General features: G+C 24.5%; 5 protein-coding genes across 25 annotated transcripts in view; 4 read left to right on the plus strand and 1 right to left on the minus strand.

Moving 5' to 3' along the window:
* The window catches only part of LOC129608514 (CD109 antigen), a 57,547-nt gene extending 52,400 nt beyond the window's left edge, over nt 1–5,147 (plus strand). For 19 of the 20 annotated variants that reach the window (XM_055520048.1, XM_055520067.1, XM_055520049.1 and 16 more), the window contains exons 8-13: nt 2,263–2,441; nt 2,653–2,784; nt 2,916–3,334; nt 3,398–4,327; nt 4,397–4,853; nt 4,913–5,147. In XM_055520048.1, coding sequence (XP_055376023.1) covers nt 2,263–2,441; nt 2,653–2,784; nt 2,916–3,334; nt 3,398–4,327; nt 4,397–4,853; nt 4,913–5,013 — 2,218 coding nt within the window. In that variant the 3' untranslated portion in view covers nt 5,014–5,147. Of the gene's footprint in view, nt 1–141; nt 314–2,262; nt 2,442–2,652; nt 2,785–2,915; nt 3,335–3,397; nt 4,328–4,396; nt 4,854–4,912 lie in introns of all 20 variants that reach the window. The other variant, XM_055520060.1, reaches the window with a different exon arrangement.
* Nucleotides 5,148–5,149: 2 nt separating this feature from the next.
* Nucleotides 5,150–6,880, minus strand: LOC129608517 (probable RNA 3'-terminal phosphate cyclase-like protein). Its single transcript, XM_055520068.1, has 5 exons — nt 6,675–6,880; nt 6,120–6,617; nt 5,876–6,048; nt 5,448–5,604; nt 5,150–5,391 (listed from the first exon to the last, which is right to left on the minus strand). The coding sequence occupies exons 1-5, from the start codon at nt 6,808–6,810 to the stop codon at nt 5,183–5,185; spliced, it is 1,173 nt and encodes a 390-aa protein (XP_055376043.1). The 5' UTR covers nt 6,811–6,880; the 3' UTR covers nt 5,150–5,182.
* Nucleotides 6,881–8,275: 1,395 nt separating this feature from the next.
* Nucleotides 8,276–12,419, plus strand: LOC129608405 (uncharacterized). 2 transcript variants are annotated; one of them, XM_055519892.1, is made up of 10 exons: nt 8,276–8,500; nt 8,557–9,282; nt 9,337–9,598; nt 9,657–10,120; nt 10,182–10,349; nt 10,406–10,608; nt 10,664–10,910; nt 10,969–11,262; nt 12,257–12,269; nt 12,327–12,419. In XM_055519892.1, exons 1-8 carry the CDS (start codon nt 8,375–8,377, stop codon nt 11,260–11,262), a joined length of 2,490 nt encoding a protein of 829 aa, XP_055375867.1. In that variant the 5' UTR covers nt 8,276–8,374; the 3' UTR covers nt 12,257–12,269; nt 12,327–12,419. The 2 variants fall into 2 exon arrangements, with proteins under 2 accessions (XP_055375867.1, XP_055375866.1); XM_055519891.1 differs by lacking the exons at nt 12,257–12,269; nt 12,327–12,419 and having other exon boundaries at nt 10,969–11,512.
* A 638-nt stretch (nt 12,420–13,057) lies between these two features.
* On the plus strand, nt 13,058–18,837 carry LOC129608269 (sodium- and chloride-dependent glycine transporter 1-like). Its single transcript, XM_055519662.1, has 11 exons — nt 13,058–13,422; nt 14,721–15,205; nt 15,796–15,927; nt 16,008–16,171; nt 16,247–16,314; nt 16,389–16,512; nt 16,606–16,939; nt 17,021–17,301; nt 17,611–17,811; nt 17,875–18,161; nt 18,229–18,837. The coding sequence occupies exons 2-11, from the start codon at nt 14,959–14,961 to the stop codon at nt 18,281–18,283; spliced, it is 1,893 nt and encodes a 630-aa protein (XP_055375637.1). The 5' UTR covers nt 13,058–13,422; nt 14,721–14,958; the 3' UTR covers nt 18,284–18,837.
* Nucleotides 18,838–20,891: 2,054 nt separating this feature from the next.
* LOC129608245 (sodium- and chloride-dependent glycine transporter 1-like) lies at nt 20,892–25,654 on the plus strand. Its single transcript, XM_055519623.1, has 10 exons — nt 20,892–21,130; nt 23,308–23,439; nt 23,499–23,662; nt 23,743–23,813; nt 24,002–24,125; nt 24,191–24,524; nt 24,619–24,770; nt 24,848–24,976; nt 25,048–25,248; nt 25,327–25,654. The coding sequence occupies exons 1-10, from the start codon at nt 20,911–20,913 to the stop codon at nt 25,600–25,602; spliced, it is 1,803 nt and encodes a 600-aa protein (XP_055375598.1). The 5' UTR covers nt 20,892–20,910; the 3' UTR covers nt 25,603–25,654.
* Nucleotides 25,655–25,744: the final 90 nt, after the last annotated feature.

Below are 25,744 nucleotides of genomic sequence, written 5' to 3' on the forward strand. Positions count from 1 at the left end.
TACACAATTTTTAGTTCTGTATTATTGATTCTTCGATATTTAGTGTTCATTTACTCGTACTTTCGAAATTTATTTGATAAAGTCTAAGAAAATTTTTTTTAAATTTTTTCATTCTCACATCACAATAATTTGAATTTTTAGTGCCATATTATTTGGAACGTTTTGAATATGCAGCGCTCGCTTCACCACAAGAGAATGGAATAATGGCATATGGTGGAGCCGTTGAAAAAAGTTTTGATGAAGATACGAAAATTATTCGTATTAGAAAAGAATTTTTAGAAACATGGAAATGGATTGATTTTAAAGATAAAATGTAATAAATACTTAATTATTGTGAAACAAAATTCAAGAATTTTCTCATACATTTATAAAAATGTAATATATGTATATGTATGTGTGTGTGCATAAGACGATTAATATTGAGAATGATTGATAAAGGGGATGTTTTTGTTTTGGTTTATTTTATATATGCTATTAAAATTATTAATATCAAGAATTAATTATGAGTGATTATAAAACTATAAAATTGGTGAATTTATAAAAAAGGGTTTTTTTTTCAATAATTTTCGTTATAAAAGCCTCGAAATTTAATAGAATTGCCTTATGAAATCTAACGAATTTTGCAAAATCTGCTAAATATTCCAATAATAGTTTTAATATAAAATTCAGCTTATTAATCGCCATACAGTTACGGAATTGTTTAGCAATACATTATTATTTCAATTTTGAAATCACGGTAATATTAATAAAATTAATAAGAGCGAAAATTGCTACATCAAGTGTAAGCGTTTTGTTGTTTTTTTTGTTGTTAGCCTATAAAAGTACACCTACCTTCAAATTGCAACAATATGGTATTAGTAACCGATTCAGCTTATGAGCTAATATTGCTGAATTGTGTAGTAATACAGTTTAACTTCAATTTTAAAGTCACGAGTACTTTTATGTTTTCTTAATAATCATAGTTACTAAATTTTTGTTTTTGTTAAAATAAAAATTAGCTACTTAAAGCCTTTTAAGTTCTTTAAGTAACTAATAAGTTTTTTTGTATCGTTAATAAAAATTTTGATTGTAACGTACATATATATGTAGACTATGTCATAAAAGCCTTCATGATTGGTAATATCTGGTATTTTGGCATCAGAATTGCGGTAATATTGTCATACTACTGTTTCAGTAATTTAATAGTATTTATAAGCGGAAGTGCATTTAAATAGAATATTATGACAATTCTGATATCGTGACAATTATTTGATTTTCCATTATAAATAATTTTTTAAATAAAATGTTAAAGTATCTGTACTAATTTTGCCTCAAAGAAGGTTAATTAAATGATATGAGATTGGATTTGATCATGTAAAAATTAAAATTATCATTAAAAACTACATATGTAGGGCAAATATTTATTAATTTTTACAAAAACTTTTACAATTAAATAGTTATGTTGTAATATTAGGAAAGTTGTTTAATTATACACTTTACACTTATGACTTTGTTCACAAATTTGATTTGTTTCAATTTGATACAAAGATGCCCTCTATAGAAAGCTAAGTGGCTTACTATATATTGTGAAGTAAAAATCGTTTATATTGTTACACAAAATTAAAAAGACAATATGTTATATATACGTCATTTCATTATTTATAATTAATTGTGTACATATGTATGTTGCATATATTATTTATTTAAATATATATTTATGTATATATATAAAATTTCTAATATTGTTTGCTCTCAAAAATTCATTTTGTATTTAAATTTATTTACTATTTTATATACATACCTTCATGTTATACATTTACATACAATATACGTATATGTATATATTTATATAATATTTTGTATATTTATTAGTATAGCATTTCAATAATATAATAATATATAAGTATTTTTTATTGCATTTATTTCTATTTTATGTACATAAGTATATACATATTTACATGCGTAATAACTATAGCATTTAGTTTTAATTTCTTATTAACAATGTTTTCTTTTGTATTTGCATATTTTTGTTTTAATTGCTTTGTTTTCAACAACATGTATGTATTTTTGTGCTAATTTCAATAATTGGTGTTTTATTTAGTTGTTATAATATGTGCATGAATTTTTAATTATTTGCGACTAATTCTTCATTAAAATAATTTATAAATTTCCATTAACAATACATTAAAAAGAAGTTACAATTTTTTTAAAATATTTTTCAATTTTTAATTAATAATTATTTTTTTTATATAAAAAACTTCATCAAAATATTAAAATAAACAGCGATAATAATGGTGAAATTGTGTTAAAAGAAAAAGTTCCTGATACAATTACATCCTGGGTATTAACAGCATTCTCAGTTAATTCTAAAACAGGATTGGGTATTACAAAAGATGCAACAAAATTACGTGTATTTCAACCATTCTTTGTATCAACAAATTTACCATATTCAGTAAAACGGGGTAAGGCTCCTAAAATAATTAAATTTTTCAAAAAATTTGAATCTAAAATTAAATTACTAAAATTAAAGCAGAGATATTAGAAGTACGAAAGTAAATACACTTGTATTTAGATTAAATATTTCTAATGTCTGCATTTTTTAATTAGATTTGAATTTGTAATTACTTTTATTTTTGAAATAACTTAATATTTATTATTTTATGTAAATTATAGGTGAAGTATTGAGCGTTCCAGTAATTATATTTAATTATTTGGAAAAAGATTTAGATGCTGAAATTACAATGGATAATACAGATCAAGAATATGAATTTGCTGAAGCTACAAATGAGATTGAAGAAAAATCGAGTATGTAAAAATTTCTTTCTTCATATAAATTTCCGTAATTCTATTATATTCTTGTATGTTTCTTTTTTTTTATTTAAAAATTTAAATTTATTTAAGGAATATTTATTTTTGAATTTTGTTTTGAATTTTAGTTGAAGATATCAAACGTAGTAAACGTTTAACAGTACCAGCAAATTCAGGAAAATCAACATCATTTATGATTCGTCCTAAGAATGTTGGAAATATGGCAATAAAAATTCAAGCAACAACACCTATTGCTGGTGATGCAATACAACAAATGTTACCAGTAGAACCAGAAGGTGTTACACAATATGTTAATAAAGCTATTTTCATTAATCTCAAGGATGGAAAAGAACAAAGTGAAAAAGTTAAAATTGAAATACCAGATGATGCTGTACCAGATTCACAATATGCTGAAGTTTCAGTTGTCGGTGATTTACTTGGCCCAACAATAAAAAATTTAGATAAATTAGTTCGTATGCCATATGGTTGCGGTGAACAAAATATGGTTAATTTTGTACCTAATATTTTAGTTATGAAGTATTTAACTGTAAGTAATATTATTTTTTATAAAGTAAGAACTATATCTTAATTTTTCCTTTAACATTTATAGAATATAAATCAGTTAACGCCAACAATTGAAAGCAAAGCAAAGAAATACATGGAAGTTGGTTACCAAAAAGAATTAACATATAAACATTCCGATGGTTCTTACAGTGCTTTTGGTGAAAATTCTGGTTGGGGTGATAACAAGAAAAATAATGGTAGCACTTGGTTAACTGCTTATGTTGTTAGATCTTTCCATCAAGCAATTCCCTATATTGATATTGATCAAAATGTTATTGATAAAGGATTATCTTATTTGGCTAGTGTTCAAACACCAGATGGTCGTTTCCCTGAATATGGAAAATTACTTGATAAAGCTCATTCTGGTGAATCTGATACTGGAATATCATTAACATCATTCGTTCTGTTGGCGTTCTTAGAAAATACTGAAAGCAGAGTAAAATATGAAGAAAATATTCAAAAAGCAATTACTTATTTGACTAATAATTTGGATAAATTGGATACCGATATTTATGCTACAGCAATTACAGCTTATGCTTTAAAATTAGCTAAAGCTCCAACTGCAGAAAAAGTAAGTGAAAAATTAAAAGCAATGGCTAAAGTTGAAGGAGATAGAAAATGGTGGGCTAAACCTGAAGAGAAAAAAGAAAAAAATAACGAAGACAATTGGTGGTATAGACCAAAAAGTGCTGATGTAGAACAAACAGCCTATGCTTTGTTATCAATTCTTGCGGATAATGGTCCAGCTGAAGACACCTTGCCTATTTTGAAATGGTTAATCTCAAAAAGAAATAGTAATGGAGGTTTTGCTTCAACACAAGACACTGTAGTTGGTTTAACAGCTTTAATTGGATTCTCAGAGAAATTCTCCAGTGGAAAAAGCGGAAAACTAGATATAGATTTCAATGATGATACTGGTGCTAGTGGAAAGATTAGTGTAAATCCAGAAAATGCATTACTTTTGCAAACACATGTTGTAAGTTAAATTCGAAAAATAAAATGAAATAGAGAATACTTTGATTTAATAATATAATTTGCGTTTCAGCTTTCAAATAAAGCTCGTGAAGTATCAATGTCAGCTAAAGGGGAAGGATCATCATTGGCTCAAGTTTCTTATAAATATAATGTTGTTGCCAAGAATTCTGAGCCACGATTTGCTATAACACCAAAAGTTAAAGATGCTGCTGTTAAAGATATTTTAATGTTGGATGTTTGTGTTAAATATATTCCTATTGAACATGATGTTCAGTCTAATATGGCTGTAGTAGAAATTAATTTACCAAGTGGTTATGAAGCACCAGAAAATGATGGTTCTCTTGATAATATTAAGTCAACAAAAACGGTTCAAAGAGTAGAAACCAAGAATAAAAACACAGTTATTGTTGTTTACTTTGATAGCATAGGGTCTGAAGAAATTTGCATTCCTGTTGAAGCAACCAAGACAAGTCAAGTTGCCAAACAGAAACCAGCAGCTATTGAAGCTTATGATTATTACAACAGCGGTATTAAAAAGAATTTGTCATATTTTATAAAAAAATCCATTATATTTTTTTAATTTTAGGAAATCGTGGAATTGCGTATTATGAAATTAAATCTTCTCTTTGTGATATCTGTTTTGGCGATGACTGTGGAGATGGATGCAAGAAACCAGAAAATCCTTGAGAAATTTTTATAAACTTTTAAGTTTCATATTAAAATTTTTTATAATATGTAAACAGTTTTTATTAATATTTGACTTAGGTTCAATATATTGTTTTACTTTTTCAAATAAAACATACCAAAATAAAACAAATTTGTTTTAATCCGGGGATATTTATTTATAAAATGAGAATTAGATTATACGTTTACTTATATTTTTGTAACCTACTCCAACACACGTCATTAAGACTTGAAGGCACTCGCGATCACGATCTTTGCTGTTATTACCACCTTCTGCTTCCTCTTCTTCTTCCTCTTCTTCGATATTAGATAATTTGAATGTTATTGCAAAAAAATCTCGTAGGTGTTGTAGGAAATTTATGGTGTATTGGGATAGCGGCCCTGTAAAACAAAAATGTAAATCAAAATTTTAAACTTATACTTTGAATTCTTTTTACCCGTTAGAAATTTTGATATATTTTTCTCTCCAAGTGCAATATAAAGTGAAGCCAACCATTGAAAACTGGAATCGACACATCCACCACGATATATTTCATCTATTAACTTAAATGCTACATCTTTTCCTAAATCTTCCGGTGTAATCAGATTTTCCCCCTTGATAATCGTAAAAAATTATATTTAGAGTTTTTTAAAAAGAAATTGCTTATATATATTAAATTAGAGATATTATGGAAAGTTTAATATATACACCGATTATTCTTTTATATTTAATCAAAAATTAAAATAAAATGTCTATTAAAAATTATGCTTTTTAAAAATGTATAAATTTTTGGCTTTTTTAGTTTTCTTTGAACAATTTTTTGTGAATAATATTTTTTATGTATAATATAAATAAAATTGTAAAGCTACATCAAAAATTTAATACCTTCTCAGTAACATCATATACGCCTTCAGCCCCATAAAAAACCCCATCAGTTGTTTCTGCGACTAAAGATATACCATAACCAGGACTGTTACCACTCGTTTTTCCGCGGTTTTGATCTGTATTTATATATACGTCCGGCAAAAAGTTAAGCATGACACCTTTTGCAGATTCAACTATAAATTTTATGTAAGTATAATAAATTTGTACATGTATTTTTGTTCCAATTTAAATATTAAAAATTTACCGGCCCTATTTCCTAAAGCTGGAGAAACTTTGCAACCAAATACGATTCCCCTTATTCTTTTCACCATTCCTGACTTTACAAATTGAATAGCTCGAATGTTTTTTCGTACAGGACATTTAAATGATATTTCACCGCCACCACTTGGTTTCAATCCCCTTTTAATTATGTGCATTTCCAAACCATCATCAACAATTAAAAATTTTTTTAGAAGAGGAATTGCTGATTGCTTAACGTAGTCAACTGAAGGGCTTTCACTACTATTCGTAACGCCTCTTAGTTTAGCGTTGATTGGTTCTTTACAAAATGGACCTAAGGCTATTAAAGCTTCTAGATAATATCCTATATTTCTTTCAACACAACAGTCATGTGTCAATAATCCACCGTGCAAAAGGCCAGGACTGAAATAAAGAGATGTACCTGTCGAGTCCAGTTCAATTTTTGTACCATTTGTGATTTTATCTATCATTCGAATAAGGCTAATTTCATATTCTTTTAATCCTAGAAATATTATATATTAAATTTTAGTATTTTACAAAGTTATTTATCTCTTATTACCTGGGTCTATAGAATTATCTCTTATGTCTATTATTTTAATAGGTTTTCCACTAAGAACCGATAATATTAATCTTTGTTTTAAGAAATTGCAGCCTTGATAAACCAACAAATTATTTTCTGTAGTTATCGGTGGCATTTTTCTTTTGTAAATTTTGAAAAAATAAAAATTTTTATCAGATATATTCGTATTTCGCGACACTACTTAATACTGCTGCACGTTTTTAAAACCAAAACAAACCTAATTTTGACATTAGTTTTTAATAACAAAAATATCTTCATAAATTTCAAGTATTCTAGGGAACAGATATCCTCTGGTGGCAAATTTTATAATTAATTGCAATCCATATTCAAGCAAACATTTTGGTCAACTCGGTTAAGTTGGAAATATAAGATTGATTTTAATTTAATTCAACATTCACTGTTAAAAATTTTCTAACAGCATATCTATATTTGATTTAACTTTATATCAAATGCAAGTAAGTTGAATATAGGGCTTTTTCGATAATTCAGTTCTAACTTAGTTCTGAATGTAAAGCACGTTCGATAAATCGAATCTGCAAAATCTGTAAAAGTAGCATGTTCGATAATGTTCTCGTGCAAAAAAAGCTCGTTCGAAAATACGATTGAGCTTTAAGTTCTTAGGCAATTTTAAAGATTTTTTTTTAATATTGCAATAAAAGTGAAAATTAGTAAAATAGAAAAATGTCGGGTATTGAAGAATTAATGGGGTAAATTTATGCAATTTTTGTTTTGTACATTTAATAATTTATGTTTTTCTTTCATAGAGAGCTAGAAAAGGAAAAATTTTGGGATAAATGTAAAATAAAAATGTTGATACAAGCCAGACTTGATGATGAAACAAACTTACTACAAAACAATCGCGCTCCATCCTGAAATGTTCAAAAAATATGGTATCCGGCATCAAATTGATTGTTTCTAAGTAATTGGGTACCTTAGGTACAAGGTTCTTTTCGTTTTTTTTAATGTATGTTAGTAACAAATGCTTTCGTCTTCTTTTATTTTCCAGATAAAAACGTATATTACTTTTTTCAATTTTTTCATTAAGTAGATCAATTATCTGATCAGTAACATATTTGCTTAAAAATTTTTTTTGTTCTTCAGACATCTTTCTTTTTTTATTTTTATAAAATTGACAATTTGCAAACAACAAAAAAAAAGCTTGTTAAAAAATATTATAGACATTTCAGGCATGCAAAGATATGTCATTCAGATTGTAAGAGTTTGTAAGTATGCGTAAAAAGCTTTTACAAACCTAAGTTAGATCTTTCAGTACAGAACTGAATTATCGAAAAAGCCCATATTGTTGAAATGTTTATAAAATTACCACTAAAGATGCGCTTTTCCTCTTCTTCCAATTTATTCTTATTATTATGGGAAGGTTGTTTGCTTTGCAACATAAAGCTTCTCATCACGTAACATGACCATGGGAAGATGTTACCTTATTTGACAATTTAACTAAATGTGAAACTAAATGTAGTAGTTTACTGTAAATATTTTGCCCTATATTCTGAAAGTTCCACCATTTTCTTATAGATAGCGCTGTAGTAAGTGCAAATCGATTTGGCGGTTGGATTGGAAAACATCATATTTGTTGACAAAGATTTTCTTTAAAAATAAATTTAAATTTTTAGTAATATTATAAAATCTAGACAAAAATTTAATAATATAAAAACATAATAATGGAGAACTCAGAAGTATCGTCATCTGCTCTTGCTAATTCATATATAACAGAATTCAATGAGCAATTTGAAAGAAGCCGGCGAAATAAGGGACCTATCGATATTTCACTACATCGTAGTTTGACTGTAAATATGGAATTTCGCTATTATAAACTTAATCAAACATGGATTATTTCTTTTAGCTCATGATTTCAGTTCCAAATGCAGATTGTTACAATCCTGTAACAGTTCCAATTGTTCAATTTTATATCAATCTTCATAAACTTTTAAGCACTTCAGGCCTTGACGAAGACACAATATGGACATGTTGTTCTATATTGCAACATGCATCAAAAAATGTTGAAAGTAAAAATGCCATTATTTCAAAATTTCGATTTTTTCCGCTATTATCGAAGATACTGCCGAAATTAAATGGAAAAGAAAAGGCAGAAAAATTGTTAAAGATTATGCAAACTCTATCTTATGGTATAATAATAACGTGGGAGGAACCGTATTTGTCTGAACTAGTTAAAACCCTATTAGCATTTATTTATTCAGAAGATGATGATTTAGCTCAACATTCTCTATCGGTTTTAGTGAACATATGCCACAGAAACTTTCCTGTTGTGTGCACATTAATGAGGGTTGTAAACATATCTGAGCTCTGTCAAAAAACTAAGAAATATGGGGTTTTAGCTAGCAAATTGATATTGATATTACAAATTAACGATTTAGCTGTGCAAAAAGACGATGTGGAATGTCTAATTAAGAAATGTTTTATTGATTTCGAAACGGCTATAAAAAAATCTGATGTGTCTTTGTTACAACACATTATTCACTTTGTTCAAGAAATAAATGAATTAGAAGAGTATCGGGCCATTATAGTTGAATTTCCTGGTTTTGAAAAGGATTTCGAAAATATTATTCAGGTTCTGTTTTGCTGTTATTTAAAGTAATTAAATATTTTATTTGGTTTTTAATAGGTGATAGAAAACACCTGTTTCAAAACAAGTAATGATGTTTGCAATGAAAATGGGATTCAATATCAGGAAGAACTATTTTTATCATTAACTTTAGAATTTCTTACATTAGTTTTAGAAATCTCGCTTCATTTAATGCATGCAAAGCAATTTGTTATTTCAAGTGATACTTTGCACAAAATTTTTGAATTATGCCAAAAATGGTGTGACACTCCAATGCCAGGAACTAAAGCATTGCTATTAATGAAAAGCTTGGTAGAACTAGGTAGATATTTCATGCATCCAAATAGTATTTTTTCACATTTGGAAATAATTCATTTTAGTAAATGATGAAGTGCTTTCTACTATGTTGGAAAAGTTTGAAAATTTGCCCAAAATTATTGCTAGTACTGAAAACAATGAAAATTCAAGTGAATATGCTACAGCTCTGCAGAAATTGCTAATAAGTTTACTAAAAAGAAAAAACGTCGAAAGTATTCTTTTTTCACTGATAACAGACTCATATTTTAATAAAATACTTTCTCCAATTTTATCTGGGAAAAGGAACGAAAACTTTTCAATGTGCTCTGCTGCAGACTTATCCAAGTATTTATATTGTTTTCTGATATTAATAGAATTTTCAAAAATCGCAGAATCTACTTGGAAAAGGAAAGTAAATGACTTTTTTCAACTTCATCAGATGAAATATATTTTGGCTAAAGGAATTTTAAGTGAAAATCCCGATGTAACAAAACTGTTGTTCGAAATTTCTAAAACCGACAGCTTTCCTGTGGATGAAGTAGCAAAGGTATAAATATATTTCTAAATTTGATATATTTGTTACTTAATTTATTTAATTAATTTTTTAGCTGGTATCTGAATTAAATAAGTCCTCGAGCAATAAAAATATATTAAAAGCTTCTTTTAATTCGACAAACTTTGATGCATTTTTTGAAAGGAATAGATTAATACTTAGCAAAGACTGTGAACATAAATTAAATATAACGTTAGAAAAATTTTCTAATAGGAGACTAGAAGTATGATTAATCATATGAAATACGTATAAATTACTTTCTAAACTTATTAATTTTAGTACGAAAACACAGCAACTTCGGAATTGATTGAATTGTACACTTATAAAAATAACATGATTGAAAGTAAAGTTTTTAATCTTGAAAAAAATTTAGGAGATGCTAATCAAATAATTACCGACTTAAATCATGAAATCAGTTTACAAACAGCTCAACTCTCGAAATATACAAATATTAATTATCAAATGAATTTAAAACAGGAAAGGTATAATTATGATTATGTCTTTTCCTTAGCAAATTTTCTTAAATATGTATTGCAGATTGGTTAGTGAAAATAAAGATTTAAAAAAACAAAGAGACATATTTAAAGACACAGCTGATGATCTTGGAAAAAAATTTAAGGAAAAAAGTGAATCTTTAAAAAGGCACATGAAAGCACATGATGTGAGATATGCTGAGAAAGTAAATGAAATAAATAAAATGCAAAAGGAGCTTAACAATTTAGAAAATGAGCGTGACAGTTTTGCGCAAAAAATTAAAACTTTAACAACTGAATCAGAAACATACGTAAGAAAAACTGAAAAAGTGAAGTAAATTTTTTAAAACTTTTAATCTTACATTTTAGGTTAGCAAAATTGATTCTTTAAAAAAAAGTATTAGTTTATTAGAGGCGAAATGTGAGCAGAATGAAACAAATATTATGGAAAAAGATAAAAACATAACAAAATTGAATAAAACTATTGATGATTTGAAAAAATCACAAATCATGCAAGAAAATATTATAAAAAGCTTAGAAAGTCAAATCAAAGAAAAGAATGAAAATATTAAACAACTTGAAGCTGAAATTAATGAAGTAGAAGATATGAGGAAAACTGTTATGAGTTTAATGGAAAGTAAAAAACCCAAAAGAAAAGCTTAGGTTATTACTTAAAAACTAAAATAATTATAAATTATGAAATTTTAATATACACGTTTATAATTAATTTTAAATTCGATCTAATATTTATTTTAATGAAAACTTATTCTTTTATAGTAAATAAAAGGCTTTTTTTACTTTTAATTTAATTTTGCATTTATATTGCAACTTTCCTTCATAATATTAATAAATTTCAAATTGCAAAGAGACTGTCTAAAAAAATTAACTAATATAATTCATTATATTCGTAGTAGATCATAGCAAAATAAATTTATCTCGGGGAAATATAATTTATTATGAATCCTAATCAAATAAAAAATTAATCATTATTAAGTGAATTAAATAAATATTAAGTACATTAAGTATGTAATAAGATGGTATAATAAACTTTAACTTTTAAAATTAGCACATTTATTTTATTCCGCTATTTTTAAATAATTTAGATTTAGATTAAAGGTTCCGTAATACATAATAATCGCTCAAATATTTGGAATTTATAAAAATAAAAACATGGTTTAATAAAATTTAGCTGTTACTTTTTAATAAAGTTTCGTAAAATTTTCAAGAGTACATATTTACGTATCTCTTCATTGATATTTTTAGTACGTCACAGTTCTTTTAGTAAGTATGTTTCTAATAAAATTTTATAAGAATATTCGTTAAATCAAAAATTTAATTGTTTAATTTACTCATTGTTTTTTAATTAAAATATTTTTTCTTTGTTATCACAATAATTTGATTTGATTGATTAAACTTTATACATCATTTCGTATTAGTGCATTTAAGCAAGATTATATTATTTTTAAAGCTTTTCATCTAATTTTTTAAATAAATTCTTCATTTAAAATGAATTAAGCATAATATAATTTGATTAAATACACATATAAAAGTCATCATATTTTATGTTTAGATGTTCTGGTTTTTGTGGCAAACATGTTTTGTTTCTATTTTATGGTACAATTCTATAAACATAATTATATTTATTTTTTATTTCTAGGTACATACTAAAGGTTAGTTTCATCTTGATTCCTGATAGTAAAGAGAAATTATTGAATGATAAATTTCAGAACTTTTGCAAATTCCAATATGTACAGAGTTTAACATATTTATCTTTGGATTTGATAAGATTCAATATAATGTATACACATAAATATGATATGGTACGTATATTTAAAATAAATATAGTATATGTTTAAAAAGCTTTTAAATATTATGATAGACATATGTAGCTGTGTCATGTTAGGTTATAAAATCGACTACAAAATTTCTTATTTGATAGACATTACAGAAAGGCTAGTTTTGAAGTTTACCGCCTCATAACAAACACTATCCCTATCAATTAGATCGATTAGATCAAATTCGATAAAATTATTTAGATTTAAAAATTTTCTAAATTCAACAAGTCATAATACATACTGTATACAAGCATATGTCCACCAAAAAAAATTTTGGATCTTAAAATCTTCTTACTTTTTCAATAGACATGCATATTTATGATTTTATTATTAATTTAATGCTGCATATTTATGTGCATATATATCTGCTGCATTATATGTTTATTATTATGTATATATATTAAAATCTTGGAAAAAAAGTTATCCCATACAATAATTTTTAATGAAATTGAGAGATGCAAAAGAAGCTATAAATATGTATATATTATATTTAAAAAATAAACGGAAGGTGATTTTCCACTTATACCAATTTATTATTCTATTAAAGAAATTTAACAATTTTTAGCAAACCAATGAATGCGAAATGTAGGAAAAACTATTTTAGTTTTGTTTTGAAAATCAACACGAGAACTGCGGTTTAAAATTTAAGGCAACTAAACCCGTAATGAAACAAAAATTATTGAAAGTTTAAAAAATCAAAAAAGATTTTTAACAAGCACAAAATTACAATACTAATAATTAGCAACTTTTTGTGTACATTATACAAATTTAAATTTTAAAAACTACTTATTAATTCATTTAATTTATAATTAATAAAGTATTAATTATCCATTACGAGGGTTAAAAATAATTTATTCATTTTTCTATTTAATTTAAATAATAAATATTAACCCTTAATCATGATTTTATTGTATATATTGAATTTTATTCCATTTCCGTGAGTTTTCCGTGAGATTTCCAGGAGTGTTACATTCAAAATTAATACAAGGTCAGTAATTAGTAAATTATGATAATGAGAAGTTTTCGAATCAACTGCAATTTCTAAAAACTGTTCGATATTAAATTATTTATTAAAAATTAGAAATTCTAATTAGAAAATAGAATGATGTTTTGCAAAATTAACTGATATTAAATTAAAATTATATACATATGCACACATGTTTGTGTGTATTTAAAAATTTTTATGTACTTCATATACATGTGTATATCGAAAGTGATAGCAGGTGACAATTTCTAATATTTACGATTTTTTATAAAATAATGAATTTAGTTCAATTTTAAGTAAATAAGTGAAAAATTTTATTGATGAATAATTATTTAAATTAAAAAAAATTACACTGAGAATTAAAAGAAAAATGTAATAAAAATTTTGTAAAAGAAATAAAAAATTGAATTTTAATAGACTAAAATTTAAAAATAATTAAATTACAATAAAAAGAATGTGGATAGTTTTGTGATATTTAATTCTCAGACGAAGAATAATTTTTCCTCTTTCCAAAAACTCTTAATAATATTTATACATTATTTTCAAAATTTTCCAAATTGCCAACGTTTTAGTATTGGAGTATTGCTGCGCTGTGCAATTATACATAGACTATTATACATTGCTCACACTTAATCATCATTTATATGCGAATTTTAGTATTAATATGCTAAATAGGTGACAAGAAGGAAAAATATATGTATGATAAATATTATTTATAAAAACTGAATTTTTTTTTTAATAGAAAAATTATTTTATTTCCCCTGAATATACAACATTCTTGACTTTTCTAATAATTTATATGGATGTGATGATGGTTGTGTGATGATGAGCTTAACACTCGCAGTACCTACTTATATGAATTTTTTTAAATTATCAGGGTAGTTGTTTTATTAGATTTAAATGAACATATGTTCATGCTTGTTATATGCTCATAAGAAAATATATATACATACATAGTTTGTATATACTGCTGTAGTATTTCTACTTACTCCATAGTTTATACTTGCTTTATGTATAAAAACGAATTCGAATAAGCAAAATTAATAATAATTTTTACAAAAACCAATTTACTTATTTAAAATAAAAAAAAATAATTTTCTATACTGCAGTTTAGATTTAAAGCTTTTCTTTAAGTGATTTTTTTTACACTTATTATTTTTTCTTTCATTTTATAGTCAGTCACAATTTATTAAAATCACCTTTATTAGATTTGCTAGATTTTTTAATATTTTAGTCTTCATTTGAATTTCTTTGTATTTACACATTTTATTATACGATAAATTTGTTTTATTAATTTGCAGTACGTTGGCAACTGTGTATTTTCTTATAATATTCAAATAATAAAATATTTTTTTAGTTTAATTAATAAAATAATATCGAAAAAAAATGTTACAATTAATAATTGAAATTGTTAAATAATAAATATAATTAATAATAAAAAAATAATTCTAATCTAAAATTAATTAAAATTGTACAAGTAAGGAAAGAATAATAAAATTATTCTATTTAAATAAAATTAATTAATATAATTCGACCAAAATGGAATGTGATGATGATAAGGTTCAGAAAACAACAAGAAATTCAATATCAAATAATGATGTTGTTAATGTGAATTCTTCACGTTTAGAACAAAAACGGAAATCAGAGGGTCATCAATTATTTGTTCATGATGTTAATCGTGGAAAATGGGCAAATAAAACAGAATTTTTATTATCTTGTATAAGTTATGCAATTGGTATTGGTAATGTTTGGAGATTTCCATATTTATGTTATAGAAGTGGTGGTGGTACGTACTATTTTATATTTAGTATTAAGATTAAATTTCGTTCACTAACTGAATTTATATTACTTTATAAAAAAAACTGATTACTATTATCATTTAATATCAATTTGATTTATTCAGCAGCATTAAAATTTTAAGTTTTAACTGTTTAATCGGACAATAAATTGACTTTAGCTTTGAATTCTTTCGGAGTTATGTTTCGAAGTATTTTCCGATTTACTCATGTACTTGCTTTAACTTTTCAGTAATTCACTATTAAGCTGAATTGGATTTATAAATTTTTAAGTTCAAGGCTCTTTTAATTCATGATTTATTTCAGAATTGCAAAATATATTTTTGATTATTTTATTTTATTTGAAATTGCAGTAAAAAGTAATACATTGGTCAGCTTATGTTTTGTAATTGCTGAAGTGTAATAATGTAAATTTTTTTTATAGTTTTTCATTGCACTGTCAATTTCAGAATATAAAGCTTGTATGAGATTTTTATTTTAAGTGATAACAAACCACACAAATATTTTTTAATTTACACTTCATTGTTATTTAAATTCTTTTTCACGCCCAATTTATTTATTTATTCAATAACGTTCACAGGTGCATTTTTAATACCATACCTATTAATGTTGTTTATATGTGGTGTACCGTTATTTTTAATGGAAATTATTATAGGACAATTTTCAAGTACAGGAGTTTTGGGAATGTTTCGGATGTGCCCATTATTTAAAGGTTTATTCTTATTTTTTCTATAACCGGACATAATTATGAATCTGATATATGTACACTAATATACAATTTTTTTATAATAGGTGCTGGTTACACAATCATTTTATTAAATTTTTATTGCATTTGTTATTATTCTGTGATAATAACTTATCCTGTAATATATTTAACTAGGATATTTACTAAAAAATTACCATGGACAGATTGTAATAATCCATGGAATACTCCAAATTGTATAGCATTTCATAAGGTAATTTGATTTTTATCATTTAAACTGAAATGAATCACTTTTGAATAAATTTCTGTATATGATTATTTTATGAAGGACTCACCAATTTTGCAATCAAATGTAACTTTAAAAGGTTTCAAAACACCATCGGATGAATTTTTTCAGTAAGATTAAAAAAAAATTTTCTAAGAAAAAGAACAAAAATGTTTACATTTTTAATTTTGTTTTTTAATTTTAGCATTGAAATATTAAAAATTTCTAGTGGAATACAAGAAGTTGGAACAATTGTATGGCCTTTATTAATTTGCTTATTTATTGTTTGGTGTATCACGTATATCTGCATACATTCCGGAGTTAAAACGGTTCTTAATTTTTTTTTTTCCATAATTTTTTTATAATATAATAATCAAAATTTTTTTTTACATTTTTTGTTTTACAATTGAATAAAAATTTAGGTGGGAAAAGTTGTGTATTTTACAGCTATTTTTCCATATGTCATATTAAGTATTTTATTTGTACGGGGTATCACATTGCCAGGTGCATCAAAAGGAATTAAATTTTATTTACAACCAGAATGGAATAAACTTTTGGATTTAAAAGTATGGGCTGATGCTGCTATTCAAATTTTTTATTCATTGGGACCTGGTTGGGGTGGAATCGTTAATACAGCCAGTTACAATGATTTTAAAAATAATGCAAAATTAGATGGAGTTATTATACCAATTATCAATAGTTCAACAAGTATATTTGCTGGATTTGTTGTTTTTTCAGTTTTAGGATATCTTTCAGGTAAATTAATTAAAAAAAATATCATAATTTTTATATTTCTTAAAATATAAGTTGAAATTGCTTTTCCTTTTTTTATTTTAGAAATAACTGGTATTTCTGTTTCTGAAGTTGCAACTTCTGGTGCTGGATTAGCATTTGTTACTTATCCACAAGCAATTTCAATGTTACCATTCCCTCAATTATGGGCTGCATTATTTTTCTTTATGTTATTTCTTTTAGGATTAGGAAGTCAATTCATACAAATTGAGGCGATAATATCAACTTGTTTGGATGAATGTCACTCATTAAGAAATCATAAGAAAAAAGTCACATTCATCTCATGTGTTATTCTTTTCTTCTTATCAATTTCTATGGTTACAAATGTAAGTGTTATTTAACATTATGTCGGCCGCACTGTAAAAAATGTTTACGAAGTTTCATTGCAATTACAGTAACTGAATAAATTTGCAATACTAAATAGAAGAAGTTTTTATGTAAAAACTTCTATGCAATTGCTTTAGATCAATCATAATTCTTTGTTGATTTTTAAGATTAAAACATTTTAAATTTCCAATAATTTTTGAGTTATTTTAGTTTGTATAACAACTTGAAGCTTATTTTTTACAGTATATGTAGCTATATTAAACATATTATTTGGTTACATTATGTAAGTAAATCTTATGATACTCTAGGGTGGTATATATATTCTTCAACTACTAGATTGGTATTCAGCTTCAATTTCAGTTATATTAGTTTGTATTATTGAAGTAGGAATAGTTGCTTATTCATATGGTGCTAAACGTTTTGCTAATGATGTGTATTTTATGCTAGGAAAATATCCCGAAAAATTTTGGACAATTAGTTGGCAATATACAACTCCAATCGTTTTAATGGTATACTCAAATAAAAATTATTATTTGTTATAGACTGATTATTTTTTTTTTGAAATTTTATAGTTTATATTTGCTACAACAATTTTATTTAATCGTAATGTCTCATACAATAATAATCCATATCCATCATGGGCGATTGCAATTGGTTGGTGTACATGTGCATCATCTATTGCATGTATACCAATTTATATAATTTATTTATTATGTAAATCGAAGGGTAAAACAAAAGATATATTAAAAAAATATACAAAAGCATTTGATTGGACACCCGCATCTCCAGAAAATAGAAGACTGTATGAGAATTTTCGAAAGGAAAAAGATGCAGAGGATCAAGAACGAAAAGCTACACAGTAAAAATTTTTTAAACAGAAATTTGATGACATTTGAAATTATTATTTTAATCAAATTATTTTACAGAATTCAATTGGATGAAAGACGAAAAAAAGAGAATAAAAATCGGCTTTACCCTTAAGAAAAATGAGGATGTTGGAGCACAATTATATTTTTTTTCTTCTCTCAATTCGTCGTTCTATCGTAATATGATATTATAAATTTTCTGATGTTGCCATATATTTAGAATAATTTATTATTTTTAATTTATAGTTTTAAATTTTTAAAATTATTAAAATGCATTCTAAAATATTATTTATAAATGTAATTAAAATGTTAAAACAATGAATATACTTTTAGCCGTAAATTATTTTAAAATTAAAATTTAATAAGTAGCTACTTCTTCTCAATATTTGAATTAGAAAGAAAATAATTGAAATTTCAAAAAAAACAAAAAAGTTCTAATTGCTTGTCAATTTCAAAAGAATCTATTCAATAAAGAAACAAATTCTCAATATAGCTATAAGATTAATTGTTATATTAAAATAATATCTTATTAATATACACCTACATACATATGCACATTGTATAAATAGCTAGTGTATAAAGCATTGCATATACTTGTTAGTTATATAGGTGAAAAAATTTGTATAGCAAATCCGGTTTAAGAATTTCAAATAAAAATAAAAAAAGTTTTCCAAATCTGGGTTTTTTTTTTATTTTTAATTAATTTTTTTATCTCTATTAAGTTCATAATAAATGTTTTAAAAAAATATAAGCATGTATGTTGAAACCTTGTCTCGTCTTAATATCAAAAGTTAAAATTTTTAGAACGTGTTAAATTGAAAAAAAAAAAATTAACAAACATTCTTCTGAATTCTGAGTAGTAAGAACGTGAATATTTTCCAAATATGTTTGTATAATTGTACGTAAATATAATTAAATTATAATAATGTTCTAAAATAGTTTAAAGTGCATAAAAGTTTAACAGTTATTTGCATTCAATAAAAAAAGTTAGTCTTATTACTATGTTCTATTCGCGGGTATAATAAAAAATATTTATAAATTTATTTGTCATACTAAATTCTAATATATTCGAATTGAAATAAAAAAAAATACAAATTAACTAACAAACTTTGAATTTGTTTTCAAAATAATATTGAAAATTTATTGATCAAGTTAGAAGCTCTCAATAAAAATGTGTACAAAATTTTTTGTAAATCTAATATTACTTAAGCTTTGTTAAGAATATTACAATTATTTAAAATACCAGAAGATTTTATTCAGTCGAAGTGAAATTTTGTGATTTCTCAACAGTATAAGTAAATTTATTTAGTATGATTTAAGTTTAATTTAGTGGTTTAATTACAATTCACCGGTAAATTTCGGTTTTTAAATAGTTTTTGTGAATTTTTTTCTTTCATTAGAAATTTTTTTAAATTCAATTTAAATTCAATTTGTGTGCAGTAGTATTGATCAATAAGGCCCTTTTTTCAATTTAGTTATACAGTAATATACTTATATACTAAGCAATAGAATATACGTGGAACAATACAAAAAAGCAAGATTAACATAAGCATATACTAAAATACTTACATGCATAGCTTGTTTATATGTACATATATTTGATTTTTAAAGATTTTGTGCCCCGACCATAAATCTAGTGCTATTGAATTTTATTACAATGATTCGGTATTGAATTATTAATATTTAATTTTAGATATATAATTGCATAAAAACGTTGAAGAAGTACCGCAATATAATGAAAAATAACTATTTCTAACTTATATGACAATAATAATTGAAAGTTTAAATATAGGCAGTAGTACAGAATTTACTTTCATTTTAATGTTTACACTGGAAATTATATTGGGCACTACAGTTAAAATTAAATTTTATATAAATATAAAAAATTAATAATTAAGCACACATTATGATATATTTGTATATATACTTATGTAAATATACAAAATTTTAAAAGCTAATTAAATTAATCAAGGTAGCTATTTGTTATACATAATCAAAAATGGCTTTCTTAACTTCTTATAACAAGACAATCAATGCCCTGTAATAACGGCATTGTAATTTTTTAATTATAACTTTTTTTTTTTAAATACGAAATTTATGTGCGTTTTTTATGTGCGAGAATCTATTTTTAAATTTTAATATTGTCTCTAATTTTCTTTGAGTTTATTTTTTCTCACAGGTTGTTTATTTGCAAGCACTAAACTTCCTATTAAACAGCTGTTTTTTATTATTAGAATTTTACTTAAATAAAAAATTAATGTATGTATAAGCTTTCTCTATATATTTAAGTTTTTTTTTTATTTGATATTTAAATTTTAATTGATTTCATTCAATGATCGTCTTATAAACGGTGTGGTTTCAAAAAAAAAAAAAACTGTAGAAAATATTTTATGCGTTTTTTATGTACAAACAATTTGTGTTTTGAATAAATTAAAAAGAAAAAACAATAAAAAATTTAATAAATTATTTGAATTTATAAAACAAATTTTGGAAAAAGTAATTTAACTTGAAATATACAAGTAAGTTCGCGTAATATAGTGCCAATTTTTACCTTATAAACTATAAAAAATTTATAGAAGTAAATAATAAATAATTAATAATCCCCAAATCATTGTATAACAGAATTTTAGGAAATAACTAAAATAATTGATAAATTATAAATTAAATACGTATGGTTAAGTGATATAAATTACATACAACTTATATAAATACTATATAATATAAGGAATAAAAAATTATACAATGGAAATTTCCACTTTTAAAACAAGAACATCATCTAATACATTGAATAATAAGAGAATTGATTCAATTGCCAAATTTCGATCAACTGATACATTCATTCATGATGGAAATCGAGGTCAATGGGCCAATAAAACTGAATTTATATTGTCATGTATAAGTTATGCTATTGGACTTGGAAACATTTGGCGTTTTCCGTATTTATGTTACGCTAGTGGAGGAGGTAAGTACCTATATAAAAATCATTGTTAATTTTATTTTTTTTTTTGTAAATAAAATGTAAAAATATACTTTTTATTTGCAAAAAAAAAAAAAGAAAAAAACACTGAGTATAAAAATATAACTGTAATGAAATGAAAATATAATTAAACTGTTATACATATATTAAAATGCGTAGGTATATACTTATTTATAAAAAATTTGACTAGTAAAATTTTTTTTTATTTTAAAATTTAAATAAACAGAGTATAACAATTAATATTGTTTTTATACAATTTAATAATAATTAATATTTACAATTAGTAAAATGGAGCATTATTGTATTTTATGTTCATATTGTTATAATGTCATACTCGTATAACAATTAAATATACATATTATGGAAATTTGTATGTCTATGTGTATATGGTTTCTATTTCAATTTTTAAGTCATGTATGGTAATTTTTCGGTATGGTAACTTTTATAAAGTAAGAAGATCTGTTGGAAAGTCATACATATTCTTTCGAATGTGGTAGAGGACCTACACATTAATATAAATTGTACTTAAATAGTATCCCAAACATTTCTTTTAAAAGTAATTAAAGTATTTTTTATTGTTATACATAATAAATAACAACAACCAGAATTATAAAGCGCATTTAAATTTACATATGCATAAGTACGTACATATAAATTTTCTGTATAACTAAATTACAAATAAATTTTTTGAAGAGATTGTTTATAAAAATTTTATTTAATGTTTACATTTAGTACAAATCACTCGTTTCCTACAACACTGACATAATTCAAAATTTTCACATTTGAGAAAATGTAATTTTTAAAGTTTTTGAGTTAATATGTTTTTTTGGTTCCAGCATTAGTTTTATAGTTTATTGTAATTTTTAAGTTAGAGAATTAGTGTTTCTTTACAAAAAAGGAATGTTTTAGGTACTTGTTCTTGTATAAATAACTTAGAAATCATACTTTTTTGTCATTGTTCCTGCAAATGAGCGACATGTACATTTATCAAAATGTTATACACATATTCTTTTCTTAGCTTATTGAAAATTTCGTTAGATCGTAATTATACGCATGAATTTCATTAGAAAAAATAATTCAGAAAAATAATCTCAATAAAATTATTATTGTGTAATTGTTGTACAGGCTTCATTTAATTTTGCAATTTATTTTCAGCTACAGAATCAATCAATTTTACTGTAAAAATTCAAATTTCCTGTAATTTTTTTTAAATTTTCAAAAATCCATTTTTGTTAAATTATCAAAATTTTATATATTTTATATATATTCAATGTACATGTATGTTTGAGTGTCGAAAATTCCGGCTACAGAACATATAGCCATAAATTTGAATTTTTAAATTTATTTATCGCATTTGTTTTTAGTTTTTTGTAAATACGTCATAAACATAAAATTTTAGTAATAAAATATATACTTATGTACATATACAAATGTACTAACGATTTCTATAATATGTATAGAAATTAATTTATATACGATCTGGAAATATTAATATAATAATATAGAAATTTCTAAGTTAAATTTATTTTTCAAAATTAATAAGTAAAATTTTTATTAAATATTATCGAATAATCTTAAGATTAAGATGTTTAAATATTAAAATAACATGTTTGAATATTTGAGTCAAAAGCACTAAAATATTTTATTGAACATAATCGTGCTCTTTTATAGTTCAATGGCCATTTTAGCGTATATATAAAGTACCTTAATTTTTTATTCACCTGTACGTACATACATGCATAATATGTTATAGAGACTCTTGCTCATTTAAGGCTTGAGAAAAGTAAGTTATAGCATTGTGTATTTGCATATGAAGTTTTGTAGTACTGTACAGACGGCAATTTTCGTAATTATACTATAGAATTACTTTTTGAAAAAACTAAATACTTAGTAGTGTCCCTCAAAAAAGTAGCTTGTTCTGTAATCACAAAAATTGTCTTCTGTATAGCACTATAAACTATATACACAATGGTTGTACTATGATAATACGATAATAATACTTTTATTGGTTTCGTAAAAATGTATAATTGACCTCATGATTTTAATTAGTTGCAAAATTGCAAAACCAATATTAAATACCTACACCACAGTTTACTTATCTGCTTTTAATTTACTTTAGATATAAATCTATTTTATTAATTAAATTGAATTTTTTTTTGTAGGAGCTTTTCTTATTCCTTACTTAATAATGTTGTTCGTTTGTGGATTACCATTATTTTATATGGAAATAATTATTGGTCAATTTTCGAGTACGGGTGTTTTAGGAATGTTTCGACTGTGTCCGATATTTAAAGGTAGGTTTCGATACTTGATATGCTATAATTTTTCTATTTAATAATTGTTTGAATTTAAGGAGCTGGTTATGCAATAATTGTTGTAAATTTGTATATAATATGCTATTTTTCGGTCATTATTAGCTATCCAGTTTTATATATGACAAAAATTCTTAATCCAATAATACCATGGAATGATTGTTCAAATGACTGGAATACGAAAAATTGTCTATCTTTGACAAATGTACATATAGGAAAACTTGAACTTTGAAATAATTAAATTTAAAATTTGTATTCATCTTTACAATTATAACTTTTTTTTAGCATTTCCAAAATGCCAGCGATGTCAACAATTTAGTAAACAGTTTTAAAACGCCATCTGATGAATTTTTTCAGTAAGTTTTAAATGACATTTAATTGTTCTCTTCAGATTCAATTTCAAACATATGTATGTATGTATGTAAATAGCAACATTAGCAATTTGCGTTTCCAAAATTGGAAAACTGTTTTTCTAATTTGCCTTTAATTGGTTTATATCTTTTAATCAAATAAATTTTTTTATCCTTCTTTATTGCTTATACAGTATCCAAATATTACAAGCATCAAATGGAATCGATGATATTGGAGGCATTGTTTGGCCTTTATTTTTCAGTTTGCTTTTTGTTTGGATTTTAACCTACATTTGTATATCGTGTAGTGTTAAAAGTGTTAGTTTTTTTCTTAAAAAAATAATTAATATTAAACTAATAATGACTATTTACATTTATTTTAGATTGGAAAAGTTGTGTATTTTACAGCATTATTCCCATATGTTATTTTAACTATTTTACTGATACGTGGGGTTACATTACCGGGAGCTTGGAAAGGAATAAAATTTTATATAGAACCAGATTGGAATAAGCTTCTAGATTTAAAAGTGTGGGCTGATGCTGCATTACAAATTTTCTATTCTTTGGGACCCGGATGGGGTGGAATTGTTAATACAGCAAGTTATAATAAATTTCGTAATAATGCACAAATAGATGGTATTATAATTCCAATTATAAATAGTTCAACAAGTATATTTGCTGGATTTGTTGTGTTTTCTGTTTTAGGTTTTTTATCAGGTGAACTATTTAAGTTTCTATAAAATAGTTTAAAGTTCATTAATATGATATTAAAAATTTCAAATAACGTACATCTATGTATTTATGTATTTAGATAAGACTGGTATCCCAGTGGAAAAAGTTGCAACATCTGGTGCTGGTTTAGCTTTTATAACATACCCTCAAGCTGTTTCAATGTTACCATTACCACATTTATGGGCTGCATTATTTTTTTTAATGATATTTTTAATTGGAATCGGAAGTCAGGTTCTAAAATCAAATTAGTTTTATTTTTAGCAATGATAATATCCATGATTATTATTTTGAAACTAATTTTTATATAGCTTTTACAACTTGAAGCTGTTATTGCAACATTAATCGATGAAATTCATTTTCTAAGAGATCATAAAAAGAAAGTTACTCTTATATCATGTATTGTGTTCTTCTTATTGTCATTGTTAATGATTACAAACGTAAGTTTATTATTCATTTACTATTTTTATTAAATAAAATAAAAAATTATAATTCTATATTGTATTTCTAGGGTGGAATCTTTATATTACAATTAATTGATTGGTATTCGGCTTCGATTTCAGTAATTTTAATATGCATTATTGAAGTAATAATGGTTTCATATTTTTATGGAATAGAAAAATTTGCAAACGATATAAGCTTTATGTTACACAAATATCCATCAAAAATTTGGCTTTGCAGTTGGAAATATACAACACCATTACTACTAATCGTAAATTTACAATTTATTTTATTTTTCAAAAATTTTGATAATTTGAATTAAAAAAAGTTTTAATAAATTTACTTTTAGTTTTTACTTGGAACGACAATTATTTTTAATCGAAATGTTTCTTATAATAATATTCCATATCCGGAATGGGCTATAATAATTGGATGGTGTACATTTGCATCATCAGTCATATGCATTCCAATTTATATTATTTACTTGCTATGGTCAGAAGATGGATCATTTAAAGATAAACTATACCGAAACTTGAAACCTTTTGATTGGACGCCAGCCAAAGATGAAATGAAATTTTCATATCAACAATTTTGTGCTGGGAAATATTCTAACAGTGTATTGTGATATATAGAATTATTTTGAAATTTTTTTTAAAATTATTTTGTTAACTTTATTTAATACTAACTATTATTTTGTTGTTTAGTTCTGTTTTTTTGATTTGATGTGTAAATAGCTTGATTTAGTTAGGTACATATAATAATGTATA

This window comes from Condylostylus longicornis, unplaced genomic scaffold (assembly GCF_029603195.1).
Source record: "Condylostylus longicornis isolate FDR11 unplaced genomic scaffold, ASM2960319v2 ptg000031l, whole genome shotgun sequence".
Lineage (NCBI taxonomy): Eukaryota > Metazoa > Arthropoda > Insecta > Diptera > Dolichopodidae > Condylostylus > Condylostylus longicornis.